Here is a 22801-nt window from a genome sequence, read left to right on the forward strand (position 1 = left end):
TAACATAATAAAATCCTTCTTAGATAAGAGAAAAATTCAAGTTGTCCTTGACGGTCGTACATCTAAAAAATATGATATAAATGCGGGAGTAGCTCAGGGGTCTATCCTTGGACCTCTGTTATTCCTAATATTCATAAATAACCTCCCTGACAAAATTGTCTGTGAGATGGGTATGCATGCTGACGACAACACGCTATATAACAGACACGACACAAAAACAAATGAACACATATTTAAAGAAATGGCAGAAACACTAGAGGATGACCTCCGATCCGTAGTGGAATGGGAACAAGAATGGATGGCAAGACTATATTTGTTTCCTTCAATAATTACAAGAAACCTCATCTACCACTAAAAGAAATGGCCAATGACTCTTTATCTGAAAGTACATCTCATAAACTCCTCGGCCTAACGTTCACAGGAAACAGGAGTTAGAACAATTACATTGAGAACATTGCCAGGACCGCTGCGAAGAAGGTGGGTTCTCTCTACCATGCTAGAAAGCTATTAACACCTGAAAGTATCCTGTACTCTATAAGACCACCATTCACCCCTGTATGGAGTATTGTTGTCATATTTGGGCTGGTGCATCTGCTACTAGTCTCTCGCTCCTAGACAAGGTTCAAAAGAGAGTCGCCACTCTGATAGGTCCTGAACTGTCAGCTAAACTTCAGCCTCTGTCACATCGATGAAATGTTGCATCCCTCTGCCTGTTCTACAAGTACTTTAACGGTGAATGCTCTGACGAACTGCAATCACTTGTGCCCCCCTCGACGTAAATACCCCCGAAAAACTTGACAAGCAGCTAAATCCCACCCCTTCACAGTAGAGATCCCTAGATGCAAGAGAGCCTTCTACTCCAGTAGTTTCTTCCCCAGAACAGCTAGACTTTGGAATTCCCTTCCAGGTCCCTGCTTACCCAACTGTACTGACATGCAGAAGTTCAAGTGTAATGTGAACTGACATCTTGCTGCCCAACTCCCTACACAGTACCCCTGATGCTTATGTCCCTGATAGTAGCCCCCTACAACAAAGTGGCAATGTGCCTTATTTGGGGTGAAAATGCAATAAAAAAAAGATAAGGATGAAAAGTGAAAATGATTGAAATGGTAAAAAATACATTTCAATACAAAACGGAAAGTAAAGCATGAGTTATGAATTTTCAATAAATGAATATGTGGGAATTGAAATTCCCAGGTAACTCGATTGTCGCCCTTTAACTCTGATGTCACTTCCTGTTTCTTATATTACCCTCTCTTTTCCGCTGAACTCTCGACTAGTCAAGATGTGACAGAGCCCACTCCTGGTTGGCATGGCCACCCAACCAACCATCCTGATTAACCGCAAGTAACGTTACTCCTTTCTCAACGAACTCTTATTCTTACTATCTATATCCTTATAATTTCTCATGTATATTTATGTAAATAAATCTACATTCTTTTACTAATATATATTGGTATGTTTTCGTCATCATTATGCGACTGTTTTCTTTTTAATCACGCTACCATTCAATTCATTTAAAAACGTGGAGGATGGAATCCCAATTACCTAAACAGGCCATTCTTTCCCTTCACAAACAATTAGTAATAAATAGCAGTATGGTCTCATTTACAGTAGATACGAAAACATAGAAATTGTAGATATTAAGCATATTACTTAAATAAATTTTTTCTGACTTGTTTTGTTTTAAAGGACCCCCCCTTCACTAAAGATTCGGAAGTGCACCCTGGATAACATAGTCTGCGGTTTCTTTGTAATAATTTGGATTAGTGAATGTGTTTCGAACCAGGGCTTGGATTACAGTATTAATGTATAATTAAAAATTCAAAAGATGTCGTTAAGGTATGATGAACAGATTCACATGAGTTTACATAGTCGTCAATAGCATAGAAATATATACAGTGATTTGAAGTTAATAATTTTCAAGCTAGTAAAGATGGTTCCGACTTTTCTAGTGACGGAATTCAAAAATTGCAGTCGTTTAAGCAAAAACATTGCGATAGGAAATAAAAAAGGAAATAGAACAATCTTTTAGAATACATGGGATAAATCGCTTAAAAATAAATTCAGAGTTCATACTTTAACACAATGTTATATTTTCATTTTTTTTGTTTTTACTGTTTAAAATATTTTCATTTAAATTTTGTTCTTACTATTTAAAAAAATACATATATGTTGTGAGTTTAGAGCGCTAGTGCGCATGCGCACCAGATGTTTAAAAATAGAACGAAATTGGCGCCTTTTCCCAGCTTAGTCGTTCGTTACCGACCATGTTGTTGTACCTGCTGAATTTTATGTTGAATAAAACCTTTCTAATATCTTAAAAGGTCTTTATTTTTCATTACAATTTATTCAACATAAAATTCAGCAGGTACAACAACATGGTCGGTAACGAACGACTAAGCTGGGAAAAGGCGCCAATTTCGTTCTATTTGTAAACATCTGGTGCGCATGCGCACTAGCGCTCTAAACTCACAACACTCTCCACCACATTTTATTTATATTTCGGGTTGCAGGTGATCTGAAAACGCCCTTCTTCGAGTCAGACTGTTGCTGCTGCTCTTCTATTTCTAAACACTTTGTTTTGTCGACTGAAGAGAGAGACTCTCCATTTGGTGAGGTATTATTCTTTGGGGTTTCCTGTTGATCAATCAACTCTGGTTCGCGGATTTTTGATGGAGTAGTAGAATCTGGTGATGTACCATGATCAGGGGAGACAGGAGATTCCAAGTTTGTAGAGAAGGGGTCAGTGACAGGCCGTCAGGGAAACGAATTCTGGCAAAGTTGGGAGTTGCAGATATTATATCTACTGGTTCCACTAGGGGATCTGACTTGTGTTGGCGGACACACTTCCTAAGGAGGGCCGGTCCTCCTTGCAGCAGCCACTCGGGTAAGGCATATCCGGTGCCCTACCTTCTGGAAAAGTTAAGCATTCTCTCGTGTGGGGTTGAGTTAGTTGCTGTACAAAGTAGCGATCGAATAGAGTGCAAAGCTATGTCGAGTACTTCATGCCAGTGACGTTCGTCCAATTGCCGGTTTTGAGTGCAAGTTTGATCGTTTTCCAGATTGTGCCATTTACTCTCTCGCATTGTCCATTGCTTTCAAACTATTCTTATGAGATAGTATATAGACCAGGTTCTCTTAATACCTCTGCAGATACCCTTTTTCGATCATGCTCTGATTCGCGCTCATTATCACTAAAGGACCAGCACGCAGCACTTTGTCATCCTGGAGTAGCGAGACTCTATCACTTTGTGAGGCAGAAGAATCTACCATTCTCCATGGAAGATGCTAAGCGCACCTGCGCTGAATGTCAAATATGTGCTGAACTAAAACCAAGGTTCTTCAAACCTCCATCAGGTCGATTAATCCATTCCCGATCCCCCTTTGAACGGCTTTCAAAAGATTTCATGGGACCGAAACCATCTACAAATAATCTCAAATACCTACTCGTGATTGTAGATGAATATTCACGCTATCCTTTTGTCTATCCATGTCAGGACATATCAACAAAAACTGTTATAAATTGTCTCCAGAATTTATTTACCTTTTTTCGCTGCCCAGATTCCATCCATAGTGATCGAGGAAGTCAGTTTATTTCATGTGAACTAAGAGTTTCTCTGGCAACATGGAGTTGGGATTACCCACTCAACTCCATACCATGCAACCGGCAATGGACAATGCGAGAGAGTAAATGGCACAATCTGGAAAACGATCAAACTTGCACTCAAAACCAGGCAATTGGACGAACGTCACTGGCATGAAGTACTCGACATAGCTTTGCACTCTATTCGATCGCTACTTTGTACAGCAACTAACTCAACCCCACACAAGAGAATGTTTAACTTTTCCAGAAGGTCGGGCACTGGATATACCTTACCCGCGTGGCTGCTGCAAGGAGGACCGGCCCTCCTTAGGAAGTTTGTCCGCCAACACAAGTCAGATCCCCTAGTGGAACCAGTAGATGTAATATCTGCAACTCCCAACTTTGCCAGAATTCGTTTCCCTGACGGCCGTCAGTCAACAGTCTCAACAGAAGACCTAGCCCCCACTCCTGTCACTGACCCCTCCTCTACAAACTTGGAATCTCCTGTCTCCCCTGATCATGATACATCACCAGATTCTACTACTCCATCAAACATCCACGAACCAGAGTTGATTGATTAACAGGAAACCCCAAAGAATAATACCTCACCAAATGGAGAGTCTTTCTCTTCAGTCGACAAAACAAAGTGTTTAGAAATAGAAGAGCAGCAGCAACAGTCTGACTCGAAGAAGGGCGTTTTCAAATTTCTTCCAGAAGCTACAAAAAGGGGAAGGAAGATCACCTGCAACCCGAAATATAAATAAAATGTGGTGGAGAGTGTTGTGAGTTTTGAGCGCTAGTGCGCATGCGCACCAGATGTTTAAAAATAGAACGAAATTGGCGCCTTTTCCCAGCTTAGTCGTGCGTTACCGACCATGTTGTTGTACCTGCTGAATTTTATGTTGAATAAAACCTTTCTAATATCTTAAAAGGTCTTTATTTTTCATTACAATATACAAATTCAGTTTCTTGCCACGTGATTTTGCACGCATTCCTTTTTCTTTAAAAGACAGAGTTCTTTCTCTCCTGCTTTAGTAGCTGTAAATTTTGTTCAATAAAGCCTTGGAAAGAGGTTTTGTTTTACGTCTTCATTTACTTACAACCCTACAATTTATTGAACAAAATTTATGTCCTCATGAAGAAGATAATTTGTCTGGACAATTTAGACATATCCTCGGCAGACCCTCAGACTAGCAAGCTTTGGAGATTGTGGTTTCGTAACTTTAATTACTATTTATCAATTATTGCTTCATTAAACCTTCATAAGCTTGAAGTTCTTTGTTTAAACATCGGTCCCACTGCTGCTGACGTTATCAAGGGTTGCTCAGAATTTGACTACGCTGTCAAATTACTGAAAGGTGTTTACGACAAGTCTCCAAGCGTTATTCATGCTAGCCATCTGCTTTTCACGCATCTACAACAAGAAAACGAATCCGTCGACCAATATCTTCAGGTCTTGAATCGACTTGCCGCTAACTGTTACTTTAAAGATGTTACTGCTACTACCGACAGGGATGAATCTGCCCGTGATGCCTTTATACATGGTCTCCAGTCCTCAGTAATACGTGCAAGATTACTTAAAACTGATATGCTAACTCGCAAAGAGGCTATTCAATGTGCTCCGGCTTTAGAATAAGCTCACTTTTGTGCTGAATCATACGTTATTCACCATGGCGTGCTCAGATTGTTGTGACTTCATCGCCTAATAAAAAGAAACGATTAGTAGTTGATTTCTCCCAAACTATTTACCGTTTAACCTTACTTGATGCATACTCTTTGCCTCGGATTGAGGATCTCGTGAACCAAATAGCCCAATATCGTATATTTAGTACAATTGACTTATCCAATAGATAGAAATTTGTTCCGAAGATTGGCCTTACATGGTCTTTCAAGCTGGAAATCGTTTGTACCAATTCAAACGAATACCATGGGTGTCACTAATGGGGTTTCTGCTTTTCAACGGTTTATGAATTCTTTCATTTCTGAGAATAAATTATCTGGGACTTTTTCATATATAGATGATATTACTATTTGCGGTAAAACTCAGGAGGAACATGATGTTAATTTGGAGTGTTTTTTAAAGGCTGCTTCGACATATAACCTCGAAATAAACCGAGAAAAATCAAAGTTTTTACTTCATTCCATCAATTTGCTTGGGTACCAAATTTGTAACAGGACTATGCAACTAGATCATGAGCATTTGAAACCTCTTTTACGAATGCCTCCTCCTTCCAATTCAGATTCGTTGAATAGGTGTCTTGGTATGTTTTCATACTACATGAAATGGATACCACTGATCGAAAATAAAAAAATTCCCATGCCTCCTATAGTTATGAATTCCTTTGAAAAACTAAAGAAAGACGTTGCCAAATCGTCTGTAAAAGCTATTGATGATGAATTACCATTTACTATTGAAACCGATACCCCAGAAAAGGCTATCGGAGGCACTCTCTTACAGGCTGAGACGCCTGTAGCATTCTTTTCTCGATCGCTAAACCCATCTGAAATACGACTTCACATAGTCGAGAAAAAGGCTTATGCCATAGTCAAGTGCGTCCGAAAATGAAGGGATCTCCTTGCTGGGAAGCACTTTACTATTGTAACAGACCAGCAAGCCGTATCTTTTATGTTTAACCCTGCTAACCAAGGAAAAATTAAAAACGATAAACTTATACGGTGGAAAATGGAATTTCTCCCATTGTCATACGACATAAAACACCGTCCTGGAAGTGAAAACATTGTTGTTGATGCATTATCGAGAGTGTGTGGTGCTGCTGCTTCTTCCTTGGAGGAACTAAAGTTACTACACAATTCATTAATACATCCTGGAGTACAGCACTTTTGGCATTTTGTAAGATCACGAAACATGCCATATTCAATTGATGAATTCCGGCGTGTGACATCTGAATGTACGACTTGTGCCAAAATAAAACCTCAATTCTTCGATTTTACTAATAATACACTGATCCGTTCCACTGCTCCCTTTCAGCGCCTCTCCATAGACTACAAAAGACCTGTCTCGGTATCTTTGACGGGATATATTTACTGTCGTCGATGAATACAGTCGATTTCATTTTGCTTTCGCTTGTCACGATTGTTCTTAACAAACTGCAATCAAGTACCCGACAACTATATTGTCCATATTTGGACTCTCTATTTTCTCCATATTTGGACTCCCCTTATTTATCCATTCCGATCAAGGAACTTTGTTTATGTTGGAAGAATTCACAAAATTTTGGACGCGACTTGAAATTGGATCCAGCAACACTACTGCATACAACTCAAGAGGCAACATTCAATGCGAGCGCTACAACGGCATTATTTGGAATGTTTTGTTATTAGCTCTGGAATCTAGATGATTACCCCTTAGCACTTGGCAGGATGTTCTACAGGATGTTTTAAATGCTATTCGCTCCCTGCTGTGAACTACTACAAATGCAATTCATCACGAACGCATGTTCAACTTTGAATGGCGCTCTTCTACTGGTACTGCTTTACCTGTTTGGCTCTGTGTAAAACAGTTTGATAACAGGAGCAAATATGAACTGATTGTCGAAGTAGTGGAACTCCTCGAAGCTAACCCTACACATGCAAGAATACAACATAATGATGGCTGGGAAGATTCAATAGCGCTGAGGCATCTAGCTCGCTTTCCATGCTCTGATAGACCTCAAAATCCTGTGTAGGGAAACACATGCCTTACCTAACTAGCATGTGTGCATAATTCAATAGGTCGGTCATGGAATTAAATGAATGAAGAAGAAACAAAAATAGCTGCCGTATCTCTTTATATGCCTATGTGACCACCCGATATGCAAATGAAATGCTTGTGGTTGGAGATAAAAGAGGGTTGATTTTTTAGAGCAAGGTACATTTTGAAGTTGGATTTCGAAGAAATAAGTTGAATTAGCAGAAGTTCGTTTGAAGTTGAGAGAAGTTTGGAAGTTGGAAGTTTGGACAACAGTGTCGACCTTACTCAGGAACTTATCGGTGTGACGGGCGGAAGAAATAACACTCAAGTTATTGTATTAAAAGCTATTTCGGCTCTCGGTGTATGGTGACTCGAAAGGCAGAAAATGGACAGATTCGACTTTCGCCTGATACCCGAGTTTGATGGACCTACCACTGGACCGTCTATCGTCGAATGGGTGGAAAATGCTGAGAAGATCTGTACACTGAGCAGAATTAAAGAACCAGCCACAGTCATTCCTCTGAGGTTAACCAGAGGGGCCTATGCAGTCTACCAGCAACTCGGGGATGAACCAGACTGGGATACAATCGAACACAGCCTGTATACAGCATTTGGTACAGATCCGTTTGTTGCATGGCAACAGTTCACGAGCCGGCGACTTCACCTCAAGGAAACGGTTGACATGTACCTAGCCGACCTACGAAAGTTGTCGGTACCATTTGGTGGGGTCAACGATAAGATATTAAGATGTGCCTTTTTAGTAGGCTTACCTGAAGAGGTCAGCAAACGAATTGATGACCTGACAACAGACGAGTTATTAGCCCGAGCTCGAAACATCTGTAAGGAACAGGAGCCAATTGCAGCAGCAACTAGTATTCAACATGCAACAGTCGAACCGCATGGAAGCAATGTAGATTCTCTCCCAGGTAGTAATAAGCATGTAGGCCCAGTGTTCTATAAATGTGGGAAGGCAAATCATTTTGCTAAGGAGTGCCGGAGTGATAGGAGGTGTGTATATCCACGAGCACAGAGAACAGTACAATGCTATCGCTGCAATAAGTATGGGTACATATCTAGTAACTGTTCGGGAAATGACGTTGGGGGCAAGGTATTATCGCCACCTTCGTCCCTTGCCAACCTATAAACACAGGATTACCGGTCATTGGCGTTAAAATTGACGATGTGCAGGGTTCAGCACTCATAGACACGGGGTCTATAGTTAGTGCACATTACTGTCAGATGTGGCGGGAGCAACCAGTCGGTATTATGACGATCAATGGTTTATCCTGAGCATGTTGTAGTGAAGGGACAGTCACAATCTGTACTGAGAAGGGTGACACAGCCAAAATTGATATTCTGGTGATACAAGAAAAACCCCTTGGCTATGACATGTTGATTGGAATTGATGCAATACAAGCACTAGGGGGCGTCATAATCATAGCGACTGGAGGTTTAATGCTTGGAGAAGGGAAAGAAGTCTGTGCAGCTATGTCTATTGAAGAAAAGGACTTCTGTGCTATGTTTGACGACAACAACAAGGCATGGACTGCAAAGTGGAAATGGACTATGAGCCAGCCACCAGATCGGCTGTGCAACACCATTCCAGAGTATGCAGTTTCCACAAAGAATAGGGCCGCATATGAAGAAGAACTTCAGATGTAGATTTATAATGGATGGTTAATACCATACCCACAGGAACGTTTGGGACCACCCAAAGGATTAATTCCGCTCATGGCTGTTGAACAACCTACTAAAAACAAAATTCGGCCCATAATGGATTACCGAGAATTGAATCAATATGTTAATGCTTTCACTGGAAACGCAGATGTGTGCGCTGCTAAACTAAGAGAGTGGCGTCAGAAAGGGAGTAATATAGCACTGCTGAATTTGAAGAGAGCCTACCTGCAGATACGTGTCCATGAGTCATTATGGCCATTTCAGACAGTGATAATCAAATTAAAACGATATTGTTTGACACGTTTAGGTTTTGGCCTAAACGTAGCACCCTTAATAATGACAATTATTATTAAAACTGTTTTGATGCAGGATGAGACCACAGCAAAAGCTGCTTCAGCTTACATTGACAACATCTACGTTAATGAGGATATAATGTCTGCAGATGTGGTTCGAGCAAAACTGGAATCGTTTGGGTTAATAAGCAAAGACCCTAAGTGCCCAAAGAATGGGGTGCCCGTGTTAGGCGTAGAGGTCTATGAGAAGGGCAATACTTTGTGATGGAAGCGAGGGAGCGCAATTCCAGAGTTACCCAGTGTATTGACAAGACGCATTGTGTTTTCTATTTGCAGTAAATTAGTAGGACATCTACCTGTCTGTGGATGGCCCCAATCGGCAACAGGAATGTTAAAAAGACGAATAACTGCAGTAATCAAAGGATGGGACGACATGGTGGATGATGATTCTCTCCAGTAAATGATGGCTGAAATGTTGTCCAGAGTATATAGAAACGGCCCTGCCCAGGGTGAGTGGCAAGTATCTGGAAACGAACTGAATGCATAGGTTGACGCAAGTTCACTAGCTACAGTTGTCGTGTTGGAACAATTGGGTGCTGTTGTGGAAGATGCGTGCTGGCTTCGTCCGAAAAATGATGGCCAGCATATAAATTTGGCAGAACTTGATGCCACGTTAAAAGGGCTTAATCTTGCATTGCAATGGCAGGCTAAGGTTGTGCATCCCCACACTGACTCATTGTGTGTTTACCACTGGTTTACCGACACCTTGACTGGAAAGGCTCGAGTTAAGACAAGAGCTGCAAGTGAGATGTTAGTACGAAGGAGACTGGCAATAATAAAGCGTCTAGTTGACGAATACAGCTTACAGGTGGATATTACCTTAGTTTCGTCGATGCAGAATTTGGCTGATAGCTTGACTAGAGTACCAAAGAGGTGGATTGACGTAATGAGGCAGGGATCTTATCCTCCACAACAGACATGCACGAACGTAACAGATCAATTAACACCTGACCAGATCCGTACAGTACATCAGCAGAGTGGACATCATGGAATTCGGAGGACAACATATTTTGTCCGAAGACTGTGTCCTTCAACTACAAGAGCATCAATCAAGGCAGCTATACGCTTGTGTGAAGAGTGTCAGCGTATTGATCCGGCATCATCCCAATGGCAAAAAGGGAAGCTTGCGGTGGAGGACAACTGGTATCGAGTAGGAATGGATGTAACGCATTATGAGGGCAAGCATTTTTTGACCATGACAGATTGTGGCCCAACGGGTTTCACGATATGGCACCTGTTGACACGACAGGATGCATCTATCATTATACGACAGTTGAGAACTGTCTTTTTTGAACGTGGTGCCCCGCTTGAAATTCTGACTGATAATGCCACTACGTTTCAATGTCAAGAATTTCAGAAATTCACGCAGGAATGGGGGATTAGAATGCGTTACCGATGTGCATATTTTCTCAAAGGTAATGGTATAGTGGAGCGGTGTCACCGCACTATTAAAAGAATTGTGGCCAGGACACAGCGTTCTATTCCAGAAGCTGTGTACTGGTATAATGTGACACCAAAGGACGATGCACCAGCTAATGGATTTACTACTATGAACAGCGTATAAAAGGAATTGATGTCACACCATCAGTGGTTAGCGTTGTCAATACACCATATCAAGTGGTAGACCGTGTTTGGGAAAAACCCTAAAATGCTGGGTGCACTGTAAAATTTTGCAGAGGAAAAATAGATAAAATCATAAGTCCTCAGACCATGTTGATTGATGGTGTACCACGTCATGTAAAAGATATCCACCCCTGTTATACCTCTTCTGATTCTGAGGACGATGAGGAAGCTCACATACAGTTCCGGGATGATCCTGATCGCCTACTGTCCCTACAGGTAAGCGTAGAAACACTACCTGCAGAACCAGATGAGGGAATGATGGAACAAACTGGTGGCATTAGTGAGGAGAACGATGGACATGAGGAAGTAATACCACCAGTTCCTCATCGAAATACTCGAGAAAGACGAATACTGCCCACCCGCCGTGATTGTGAAACACCACCTACAGCACCACGAGAGGGGATGATGGAACATACTGAGGAAGATGGAACCGAGGCAATGATGCCTCCGATTCTTCGAAGGCATACCTGACAAAGACGGATACTGCCTCCTTGCCCTGATTGTGAAACACCACATAGAGAACCACGAGAGGGGATAATGGAACAGACTGGTGGCAATAACAGTGGTAATGAGGAAGTGCTTCCCCCGATTCTTCGAAGAAGTACCGGACAAAGACGACTGCCCCCCCTGCCCTGTATGTGATCATGAGATCAGGGGGGAGTGTAGGGAAACGTGTGACTTACCTAACTAGCATGTGTGCATAATTCAATGGGTCGGTCGTAGAATGAAATGAATGAAGAAGAAAGAAACAAAAATGGCTGTCTTATCTCTTTATATGCCTGCAATGTGACCACCCGATATGCAAATGAGATGCTCCTGTTTGGAGATAAAAGAGGGTTGATTTTTTAGAGTGAAGTTCATTTTGAAGTGGGATTTCGAAGAATAAGTTGAATTAGCAGAAGTTCGTTGGGAGTTGAGAGAAGTTTGGAAGTTGGAAGTTTGGACAACAGTGTCGACCTTACTCAGGAAATTATCGGTGTGATGGGCGGGTGAAATAGCACTCAAGTTATTGAATTATATCCTGCTAAAAGTATTCAACCCAATATTTTAAATGCAGACCTGATCCAAGTGACTGAAACAAGTGCTGTTAGTACTACACCTAATAAAGAAAATCAATTTGACAATAATACTGGTCCTTCGAATAGTGAACTACCTCCACACTGATCTAACAGAATTCGCAGACCAGCCCAGCAACTTGATTTATAAAACAAAAAACTATTTACAATCTCTTTTACAAGTGGGGGAGATTGTTATATCTTTTTAATTATTTTGTTCTTACTATTTAAAACAAACTATAGATATGCAAATTCAGTTTCTTGCCACATGATTTTGCATGTGTTCCATTTTCTTTAAAAGACTGAGTTCTTTCTCTCTTGCTTTAGTAGCTGTGAATTTTGTTCAATAAAGCCTTTACTTACAACATTACACAGTCAACACGTATGTGGTGTTTTATCATAGAATGGAAGACAGAGGAAAACCTCTTTACTAGGCTTTACCAAACTAATTTCACAGCCAATAATAAACGTAAGAGCAAATAGTAAAGAGCAGGTAGCAGCAGTAAACGCAAGAACTGTTAGTAACGAAATGTTGAAGAAGAAAAAACCCCAGCCCTTTTAAAAAGGAACGTGTGCAAAATCATATGCCATAGAAACTTTTACTTTAACGGAAATATAACAATCTCCACTCCATTAGTAAGAGAGATTGAGAGGTGTAGATTTGTTTTTTCAAAGTACAGAGTTATCTTTGAAAGTGGCGATGTGTTTTATTTATAAGTCCAGTTGCTGGACTGGTTTATGGATTCGGCTAGACTGGCGTGGAAGCAGTTCAATATTTGAAGGACTGGCAGGTCTCTGTGAATTCTCTATATTTTCTGCATTAGGTGTATTGTCAACTAGACTTGTTTCAATCAAATAGGCCGGGTCTGCATTTGCAAGGTCGGGTCGAGTATTCTCAGCAGGAACCTGAGGTCCATCAGAGCGAGGAAAACGAGCCAAATGTGTTAGCACCACTGAATGCTTCAGGCCATCATTATGCCGTATTTCCACATACATAGGGTTGGCCTAGAGGAGTTCCACTACCTCGACGATTGGGTCGTACTTGCTCCTGTTGCCAAACCGTTTCAATAGTACCTCCCCAGGTTTGCAGAGCCAAACAGGTAAGGCAGTACTGGTAGAAGAGCGCCTTTCAATTTGAACAATCATTCGTGAAGAGTTGCATAGTAAGAAGTGAATAGAATTTAAAACATCAGGCAGAACGTCCTGCCAAGCACTAAGGGGTAACTGTTTAGATTCCAGGGCCAATAATATTGAGTGCCAAATAACGCCGTTATAGTGCTCGTACTGACTGTTTCCTCTTGGGTTGTATGCAGTAGTGTTACTGCACCCAAGCCCAAGTCGCGTCAGGAAATTTCTGAACTCCTCCGACACGAATGATGTTCCTCTATCAGAATGGATGAAAGCGGGGAGTCCAAAAATAGAAAAATATTCATCAGGCACTTGATTTTGGTCTGCGAAGAACAATCACGGCAAGGGAACGCAAAGGGAAATCAACTATACTCATCCACGATAGTAAATAGGTAACGACATCCTTTCAAAGACGCCTGCACAGGCCCCCTGAAGTCTATGGAGAGGCGCCGAAAGGGAGCAGTAGCGCGCATCAGTGTATTATTAGTAGGGCTGAAGAACTGAGGCTTTATTTTTGCGCACGTTGTACACTCGGATGTCACGCGCTGAACTTCATCAATTGAGTATGGCATATTTTGTAATTGTATAAAGTGCCAAAAACGCTGTACACCAGGGTGTATTAATGAACTGTGTATGATCCTTAGCTCCTCCAAGGAGGAAGCAGCGGCACCGCACACTCTCGATAAAGCATCAGCAACAATGTTTTCACTTCCGGGATGGTGTTTTATATCGTATGAGAACGGGAGAAGTTCCATTTTCCACCAAATGATTTTATCATTTTTAATTTTTCTTTTGTTAGCTGGCTTATACATAAAAGATACGGCTTGCTGGTCTGTTACGATAGTGAAGTGCTTCCCAGCAAGGAGGTCCCTCCATTTTCGGACATGTTTAACTATCGCGTAAGCCTCTTTTTCAACTGTGTGTAGTTGTATTTCCGATGGCTTTAGTGAGCAGGAAAAGAATGCTACAGGCCTATCAGCCTGTAAGAGGATGCCTCTGATAACCTTTTCTGGGGACTCAGTTTCGATAGTAATTGGTAGTTTGTCATCGATAACCTTTACAGATGATTCGGGGACGTCTTTTTTAAGTTTCTCGGAAAAATTCACAATTATAGGCGGCATGGCAAATTGTTTATTTTCAACAGGGGACAAATTTTGTGTGAATACTTAGGTATCCATTTCGCCTAGGAAGAAAACATACCAAGGCACCTTTTTAACGAATTTGAATCCGAAGGAGGAGGCATTTGCAAAAGGGGTTTCAAACGCTCAGGGTCAGGTTGGATAGTTCCGTCACGGATTTGCTATCTAAGCAAATTGATAGAGCGAAGCGAAAACTTTGACTTTACTTGGTTTAATTCGAGGTTGTATATTGAGGCAGACTTTAAGAAACATTCCAAGTTAGCGTCATGCTCCTCTTGAGTTTTACCGCAAATGGTAATATCATCAATGTAAGAAAAAGTTCTGAATAACTTATTTTCAGAAATAAAGGAATTTATAAATCGTTGAAAGGCAGAAACACCATTAGTGACACCCAGGGGTTTGAATTAATACAAACGATTTCCAGCTTGAAAAGCCGTGTAGGGCCAATCTTCGGAACAAATTTCAATTTGGTAGTAAACCTTAGACAAATCAATCGTACTAAAAATATGATACTGGGCAATTTGGTTTACGAGATCCTCAATCTGAGGCAAAAGGTATGCGTCAAGTAGGGTGAAACGGTTAATAGTTTTGGAAAAATCAACCACCAGTCGTTTCTTTCTATTAGGTGATGAAGTTAAGACAATTTGAGCATGCCACAGTGAATAGCTCGTTTCAATGACATCATCCTTAAGCAGTTGAAGTATTTCCGTTTCAATAAATCTAGCATCCTCCACACAGTAGTTTCGGGATTTTGTAGCAATGGGTCTGCAATCAGGGGTCAGGTTTCGGAACAATTTTACAGGGGCACAACTGACCTTGGTTAGCGCGCAGATTTTTAAGGTATCCTGAGATCCACCAAAAGAAATAGTAACACCCTGGTGTTGTTTCAAAAAAGGCACCCGAGTATAATGTCCATACAGGAGTCAGGAAGCACAGTAAGGTCAATCCCTTTATATTCACAACCATTGAAGAAAATGTTATTCGTGCAATATTCAGATAGTTTAAGGGAAACGGTGGATGATGCCATAGAAATTACGGAGTTCCGTTTTAAAGTGGGGAGTGTCATTGTTTGGACAATGCGGGCACTGATGAAATTATCAGAACTTCCGGTGTCTAAGGCCAGTTAACCTTTTTCCTTTTAACTCCACAGTTTCGGTGATAGGAGGGCAACTATCACCACTTTTTGTGCAGAAGAATGTGAATGTGTCATTAGAGTAGAACGGAAAACTTTAGAAAAATGCCCGAGTTAACCACAGCTTCGACCTTATTGCACTTGCCACGAACAGGAAGGGCAACAGAGAACTGTACATTCGATAATCAGTTGGAACAGAATTTTTAGAAATACAAGTGGCCTCCTCGGCAGAATCGGTCAGCACATTTTTAGTTCCCATAGTAGAAGAAACAGCAACTGCTCCAATCTGGGAGGCATACGATTCTGCACGAAATTGAGTTTGTTCTAAAGCCCTAGCACATTGAGTAGCTTCTGTGAGAGTTAGAGTGTCTGTTTCAAGGAGCCTAGCACGTATCAATTAGGACCGGAGACCACAAATGAATGCATCACGGACAGATTCATCCCTATAAATCATGGCCGTTACGTCTTTAAAACAACAGTCAGCGGCAAGTGGATTCAAGGCCTGAAGGTATTGGTCGACAGACTCGCTTTTTTGTTGCAAACGCGTGGAAAGCAGATGTCTAGCGTGAATAACGCTTGGAGACTTGTAAACGCCTTTCAATAATTCCACGGCATGTTCAAAACCAGAGCAACCTTTGATAACGTCAGCAACAGAGGGACCGATGCTTAAATAGAGAACTTCTAGCTTATCAGGGTTTAACGAAGCAATAGTTGATAAGTAGTAATTAAAGTTGCAGAACCATAATTTCCAAAGCTTGCTGGCCTGAGGGTCTACCGAGGAAACCTTAAATTTATCCAGGTGAATTATCTTCTCCAAGAGGAAAATAAAAAATTAATTTGGTAAATTGTGGTGTTTTATCATAGAACAAAAGACAGAGCAAAACCTCTTTACTAGATTTACCGAACTAATTGCACAGCCAATAATAAACATAAGAGCAAATAGTAAACGTAAGAGCAAATAGCAGGTAACAGCAGTAAATGCATGAACTGTTAGTAATGAAATGTTGAAGAAGAAAAAAACTCAGCCCTTTTAAAAAGGAAAAGGAACGTGTGCAAAATCACGTGTCAGAGAAACTTTTACTTTAACGGAAATATAACAACGTATTATTTGAGTACAAAACTAAAAGTTTGTAATGTTTAGGAATTAAGATATTTCTAAAAAAAATAAAAATGAAATGAAAATGAGAAAGTAAAATATCATGAATTTTCGTTTCTCATATGTTTCTCCTAAAAATGTTGGCTAATCTCATTTGTTAACCTCACCTCGTTCCAACGTAAAAGATTTGACCATTGAGCAGGGGTGGGAGTAGTACTTGTTGTACTATTCCATTGTATTTGTTAGGACGACTAAGTAAACATATACATAAGAGATAACAATGAGATGGCTTTAGGGCATGAGAAACCATTTTTTTTATTATGTGCCAAGGGGAATAAGTCGTACATTTTACAATAAAAAACAAGATGAGATAATCCGTATGTTGACATCTCCCTTTCATAAAGGAAATATTTGATCAAGCAGGGTTTGTTGGAAGAGATTCCAGATATGAACCTCTTCTGCAAATCGTATTTTGAGGGGGGGTTTACAACACGACCTGATCTTGTGATTGTTTCAGATAGTTTATTAGTACTGGGCTATGATATATGTGCAGGACTGTCTTTTTCTGCAGATGGGGTGCAAATTCTTGTGTGCGTATTGAGAGTTTCTCTCAGAGGTATGTCTGAAATATCGGATGATGTAAGCTGAGTATGATGCTTATGTATAAATGATGTGTCGTACTAGAGATGTGAACAACTTTCTTGAGATGTCTGCGGTTTCTGCAAAGAATCTGTCCTGATGGTGTCCTGACAATGTAGGAATGCGGTTCAGCACAGGCTTGTCTCCTGACAGTTGAAGTCCAGCTACTCATGTATTGGTTTTGTATCAGCGCTCCTTGTCCTGTGCCAAGATAAGGCAGGTCCTTAGAATGTTTTTCATGCTGTCTCTTTTGTAACAACTGTCTCTGTAATAGACGACTCTGGATTGCGCCCTTATAGACATTTCGGTTCACACACTTTGTCAGACGATTACTGACTAATTTGTGACTAAAAGGTAATTCTCCCAGGGATGGGATAAAATGGTCGGAGACAAAGTAGTCTCATGTTTAATATGGCTTACTTCATGGCCGTTTTCAATATATTGCTCAATATGGCTTCTTCATGGCTGCTTTGCTGACACAGCGTTTTGTCATGCCGTTCAATTATGGTTATCTGGGAGAAGAGGTGATATGCTCAAAATCCCATGCTTTAGCAAATTCTTTGAAATGCTGGGAGCTAAAATGTGAGCCATTATAACTAACAAGCCTTTTTGGGACTCCTTGCTCAGCACTTGTCACTGGTTGCTACATTTAGGGATCAGAATTCTGACACCTTTGAGTAATATGCCATTCTCAAAATAGAGTTCATCTTGATAGGACCAGTATGTTGAAGTAATTTTCTGCGAGACTCCGGCCAACCATTAAGAATACATCTTTAACTTACACAGTAATGAATCATCATTGCACAAAGTCGACCTTAATGACTTCCTTATTCCTTTTGTTAGGTAGCCTGGATAGCCCATCAGCCAGTAGCATTTCATTGTCTGGTCATATTGTTTGAGCCTCCAAAGCATCTGTTGAAGTCGAGGAGGCCCTGCTGTAAGGGTTTTGAGGCAAATCATTCTCAACGGTTTGTGATCACTCTCAACTTCAAATGAAGAGTCGTAAATATAAGTTTGAAAAGGTTCACAGCCACACAGTTTGACACAAAAGCCATGGGCTTGCCTTCTTGTATCAGTACTGCTTCCAATCCTCTAGATGATGCATTAACTTGTATGATGGACTTTTTGAAAAGGTCATAATATCGAAGTAGCATCTCCTTGCATATTAAGTCCTTTATTTGTTGCAGCGACCTCTAGTGGCTATTACTTCATTGGTAGTCAGTATCTTTTTTAAGAGATCCCTAAGGTTTGCTGTGAGGTCTGAAAGGTTCAGAATGAATGGTGCCATATAGATAACGATTTCCAGTACTTTTCGCAATCTAGCCCAATTATTGGTTGGGCGAGGGAGCGATTTTATTTCCTCCACTTTTTTGGTATTTGGGTGCATCCCATTCTCGTGGTTCTCAGTAGACAGAACAAAAGATTCTTCCTGTGTTGACATGAAGGAAACATGTGCGCAGTTGCTACAGAAAAGGTTTATTGTTTATGGAATAATTCTGGTTTTTGATTGGTTGGTAGCAGAACGTGAATTAATTTGATTCGTCAGTTTGTAGCAGTATCATTTATAAATAGAATCTCCCGACTGTGCAGGATCATACCATATTAGAGTTTGAATATATTGCAACACTATCGGATGCCAAATATTCTTCAATTAGTTTAGTTACTCCAACAGAAGGATCATTTTAAGATTCTAATTGTTCGTTTCAGTGCAATTGTTTGTATTTCTTTTTCACTTAGTTCTCCGGGTATATTCGCCAGATGATTTTTGACATTCTTTTTCATTAGCTCAGTTGTTCTTATGATGATTGATACTTTCTGAAGATTCCAGTTTCTTTTCATGTCGTACATAATCCTTGGTATTTTGTTATTTTCTCCCTATCTGCTCTGTTAAGGCCAGCATCATTCGGGATGCTTACTTCAACTAGGGTAACCACTTTCTCCCTCTTGTCCTATATAACTATGTCAGGATTAATAGCCCCGTTTTTTAGGTATGTAGCTGTAAGAATTTCGTAGTCATAGTGGATGGTGCATGACATATTTACAACTGTTCTTTCTGGTAAACATGTTCCAAAGATTTGCTACTACATTGGATATTAAAGTTTTTACAGGTTTTCCAGTGAAGATATTTACACACTCCATTGTGTCGCATTGTGCAATAGCCATCCCCCAATAGAACTTTACAACTGGATGTCAGGTGGCTCACACACTCTTCTTCTGTGTCGCAGAACCTGAACTTGTTGTTATCGACTTATCTTTTTGAAAGCATTGGTCATCAAGCCTTGATCTTAAGCAGCCATTATCATTCTCTCCTGATCATAGTGAAGAAATCCTTTTTCAAGCCAATCTACGTGTGATAGTTCATCCAGGATATACATTGTTGCTATTCGTTGGCCTATTCTTCCTTAATATTAAGTTTTCTTGTTTTACTGCCTGTTAATGTCTCTCTGTGGTCAGTCAAAAATGCCAAAGCTATACATCACCACTTGCATAGCTAGTTGGTTAATAGAAATCACTTTGGTTTTTTTTCTCAGTTGTTTTGCAAATTTTCGTGATATGGTGTACATATTCTTTGCCTATTTTTCTCTCATTGTCATGCTGAATTGCATCGTTTTCACTATGCCAAGATATTTGTATTTTTCCTGCTCTTCAAGGCCTCTGATCTTGGTATCCTCATCAAGCTGTGTTTTCTATGTGGATCTTCTTGCCAGTTCTAATGGAAAACTTGGCCCATTTATCCAGACCAAATTTCATGCCAGTATCTTTAGAGAAAGTATCACAATTTGTAATAGCCTACTTAATTTGGCATCTGAATTGGCATACACAGAGAGCATTGACTTGTTTATATGGTTCTTGTTTGCAGCTCTGGCTCACGTTGTTGGTACTTTTACTAAGTAATTTACTTACTGAATCTTTTGTCAAGTAATATAGTAAGGGAGATAGACTATCTTCTTGAAAATAGATTTTATGTCTGGACTTGTTAATTAAACGTATGTGTGGCTTAATTTTGTTGTTGTTCATTATATCTTCATATGCATAGCTACGTTTCTTTATTGGATGAATTCTATATGAATCAAGTCATTACAGTAATTATTTCTATGGTATACTATCAAATGCCTTCTGATAATGGATCCAAGCCATGCTTAGTTTCCTCTGCCTCTTCCTACAGTTTTCAAGAATGGTCCTGTTAATCAGCAATTGCTCCTTGGTACCTAAGCACTTCCTACTGCCTCCTGCTTGTCCCTTTTCAAGGTATGCTTTCCTGTATGTGTTCGCATGTTTCAACATATTTTGTTTCCGTGTAAAAGAAGAGCTGCATACTTCACAAGAATATGGTTTCTCTTTTTCCCTTTTTGTTTTTTCATTTTTCTTAAAATTTTTCTTCTAGGGGATGGGACATCCAACCAGATGTCTGACATTTACCCCTATTTTAGTGAGTCCAACCAAGAGATCTTTTCAGGATTCTAGCCGTCCCCTTCAGTGCAATCGTTTGTGTTTCACTTGTACTTGGTTCACCGGGTGTTCGCATATGTTGCAACATAGAATGTTTATATGTAAAAGAAAAGCGAAATACTTCACAAGTCTATTGCTTCACTCCAGTATGTGTCTGCAAATGTCGCAACATATTTATTTTTTGTGTAAAAGAACAGCCACATACTTCACAAGAATATGGTTTCTCTCCAGTATGTGTTCGCATATGTTGCAACATACTTGTTCTCATTGTAAAAGAAGAGCCACAAACTTCACAAGAATATGGTTTCTCTCCTGTATGTGTTCGCATATGAATGGTCAGATCATATTTTCTATAGGAAGAAGATCCACATACTTCACAAGAATATGGTTTCTCTCCAGTATGTTTTCGCATATGAATTATTAAGTCCTGTTTCTTTGTAAAAGAAGATCCACATACTTCACAAGAATATGGCTTCTCTCCAGTATGTGTTCGCATATGAATGGCCAAATATTGTTTACTTGAAAAAGAGGAGCCACATACTTCACAAGAATATGGTTTCTCTCCAGTATGTGTTCGCATATGTTGCAGCATACTTGCTCTCTGTGTAAAAGAAGAGCCACATACTTCACAAGAATATGGTTTCTCTCCTGTATGTGTTCGCATATGAATTGTCAAATCATATTTTCTATTGAAAGAAGATCCACACACTTCACAAGAATATGGTTTCTCTCCATTATGTTTTTGCATATGAATGACCAAGTCCCGTTTCTTTGTAAAAAAAGATCCACATACTTCACAAGAATATGGTTTCTCTCCAGTATGTGTTCGCATATGGATGCACAAATAGGGTTTACTTGAAAAAGAGGAACCGCATACTTCACAAGAATATGGTTTCTCTCCAGTATGTGTTCGCATATGTTTCAACATATTTGTTCTCTGTGTAAAAGATGAGCCACATACTTCACAAGAATATGGTTTCTCTCCAGTATGTGTTCGCATATGAAGGGCTAAAACTTTTTTACTTGAAAAAGAGGAGCCACATACTTCACAAGAATATGGTTTCTCTCCAGTATGTGCTCGCATATGTTGCAACATACTTTTTTTCTGTGTAAAATGGGAGCTACATACTTTGCAAGAATATGGTTTCTCTCCAGTATGTGTTCGCATATGTTGCAACATACTTGTTCTCTGTGTAAAAGAAGAGCCACATATTTCACAAGGATATGGTTTCTCTCCTGTATGTGTACGCATATGAATGGTTAAATTATATTTTCTATTAAAAGAAGATCCACATACTTCACAAGAATATGGTTTCTCTCCAGTATGTGTTCGCACATGAATGGCCAAATATTGTTTACTTGAAAACGAGGAACCACATACTTCACAAGAATATGGTTTCTCTTCAGTATGTGTTCGCAAATGTTGCAACATAGTTTTTCTTTGTGTAAAAGAAGAGTCACAAACTACACAAGGAAATTGTTTTCCCTTAGTATGTGATCGCATATGAATAACTAAGTTCTGTTTTCTTGTAAAAGAAGAGCCAAGTACTTTACAAGAAGCAGGTTTCTCTCCAGTATGTGTTTGCATATGAATGCTCAAATATCTTTATGTGTAAAAGAGGAGCCACAAAGTTCACAAGAATATGGTTTATCCCTGGTATGTGTTTGCATATGAATAGCCAAATATTGTTTACTTGTAAAAGAGGAGCAACATACTTCACAAGAGTAACACTTAGTATCTCTAGTATCTGATTTAGTGTTCACTTTTAAAGTTTAAATATTACGATTTTTAAGTTAAATTATTTTATATTTTGCTTTTTCGTCAATTTTAGAATATTCAATGAGTACGAGTTGTGTAATTTTCTGGGTTTTAAATTAATATTTTTTCATATGTAATTGAAAATATACATTATCTGTTTATAATTTTATTACTAATATATATAAATAAATTATGTGCACAGATGATTAGATGTATGAACCTTACATCAAAACAGGCAATAAATGGTGAATCAGGGTTCATTTATCCATCGTATGAGATATTTACACCTTGCAACAATAACGCAAAGATAAAATAAAATTTGTTTCATATAGTTTTATGTATATTATAATTGATTTTTATACAAAACGACAATTTTGCAGCCCATATAGAGGGTCTCATATAACATGCTCTTTTAGCAGTATGTTTCTTTTCAATAATTTTGATGTTTCTCTGTATATTAATTGCTCGTTTTA

The 22801-nt window shown here is 39.7% G+C and overlaps 1 protein-coding gene and 1 long non-coding RNA gene across 3 annotated transcripts in view; both read right to left on the minus strand.

Annotated features, from left to right (window-relative positions):
* The window catches only part of LOC145269362 (uncharacterized), a 68078-nt gene that overhangs the window by 29074 nt on the left and 16203 nt on the right, over positions 1-22801 (minus strand). The gene's annotated exons all lie outside the window — the stretch shown is intronic.
* Positions 18362-22547, minus strand: LOC145269361 (uncharacterized). Its single transcript, XM_080125053.1, has one exon. The coding sequence runs from the start codon at positions 22155-22157 to the stop codon at positions 20700-20702; it is 1458 nt and encodes a 485-aa protein (XP_079981179.1). The 5' UTR covers positions 22158-22547; the 3' UTR covers positions 18362-20699.

Source organism: Euprymna scolopes, chromosome 45 (assembly GCF_053919585.1).
Source record: "Euprymna scolopes isolate OS-2025 chromosome 45, ASM5391958v1, whole genome shotgun sequence".
NCBI lineage: Eukaryota > Metazoa > Mollusca > Cephalopoda > Sepiida > Sepiolidae > Euprymna > Euprymna scolopes.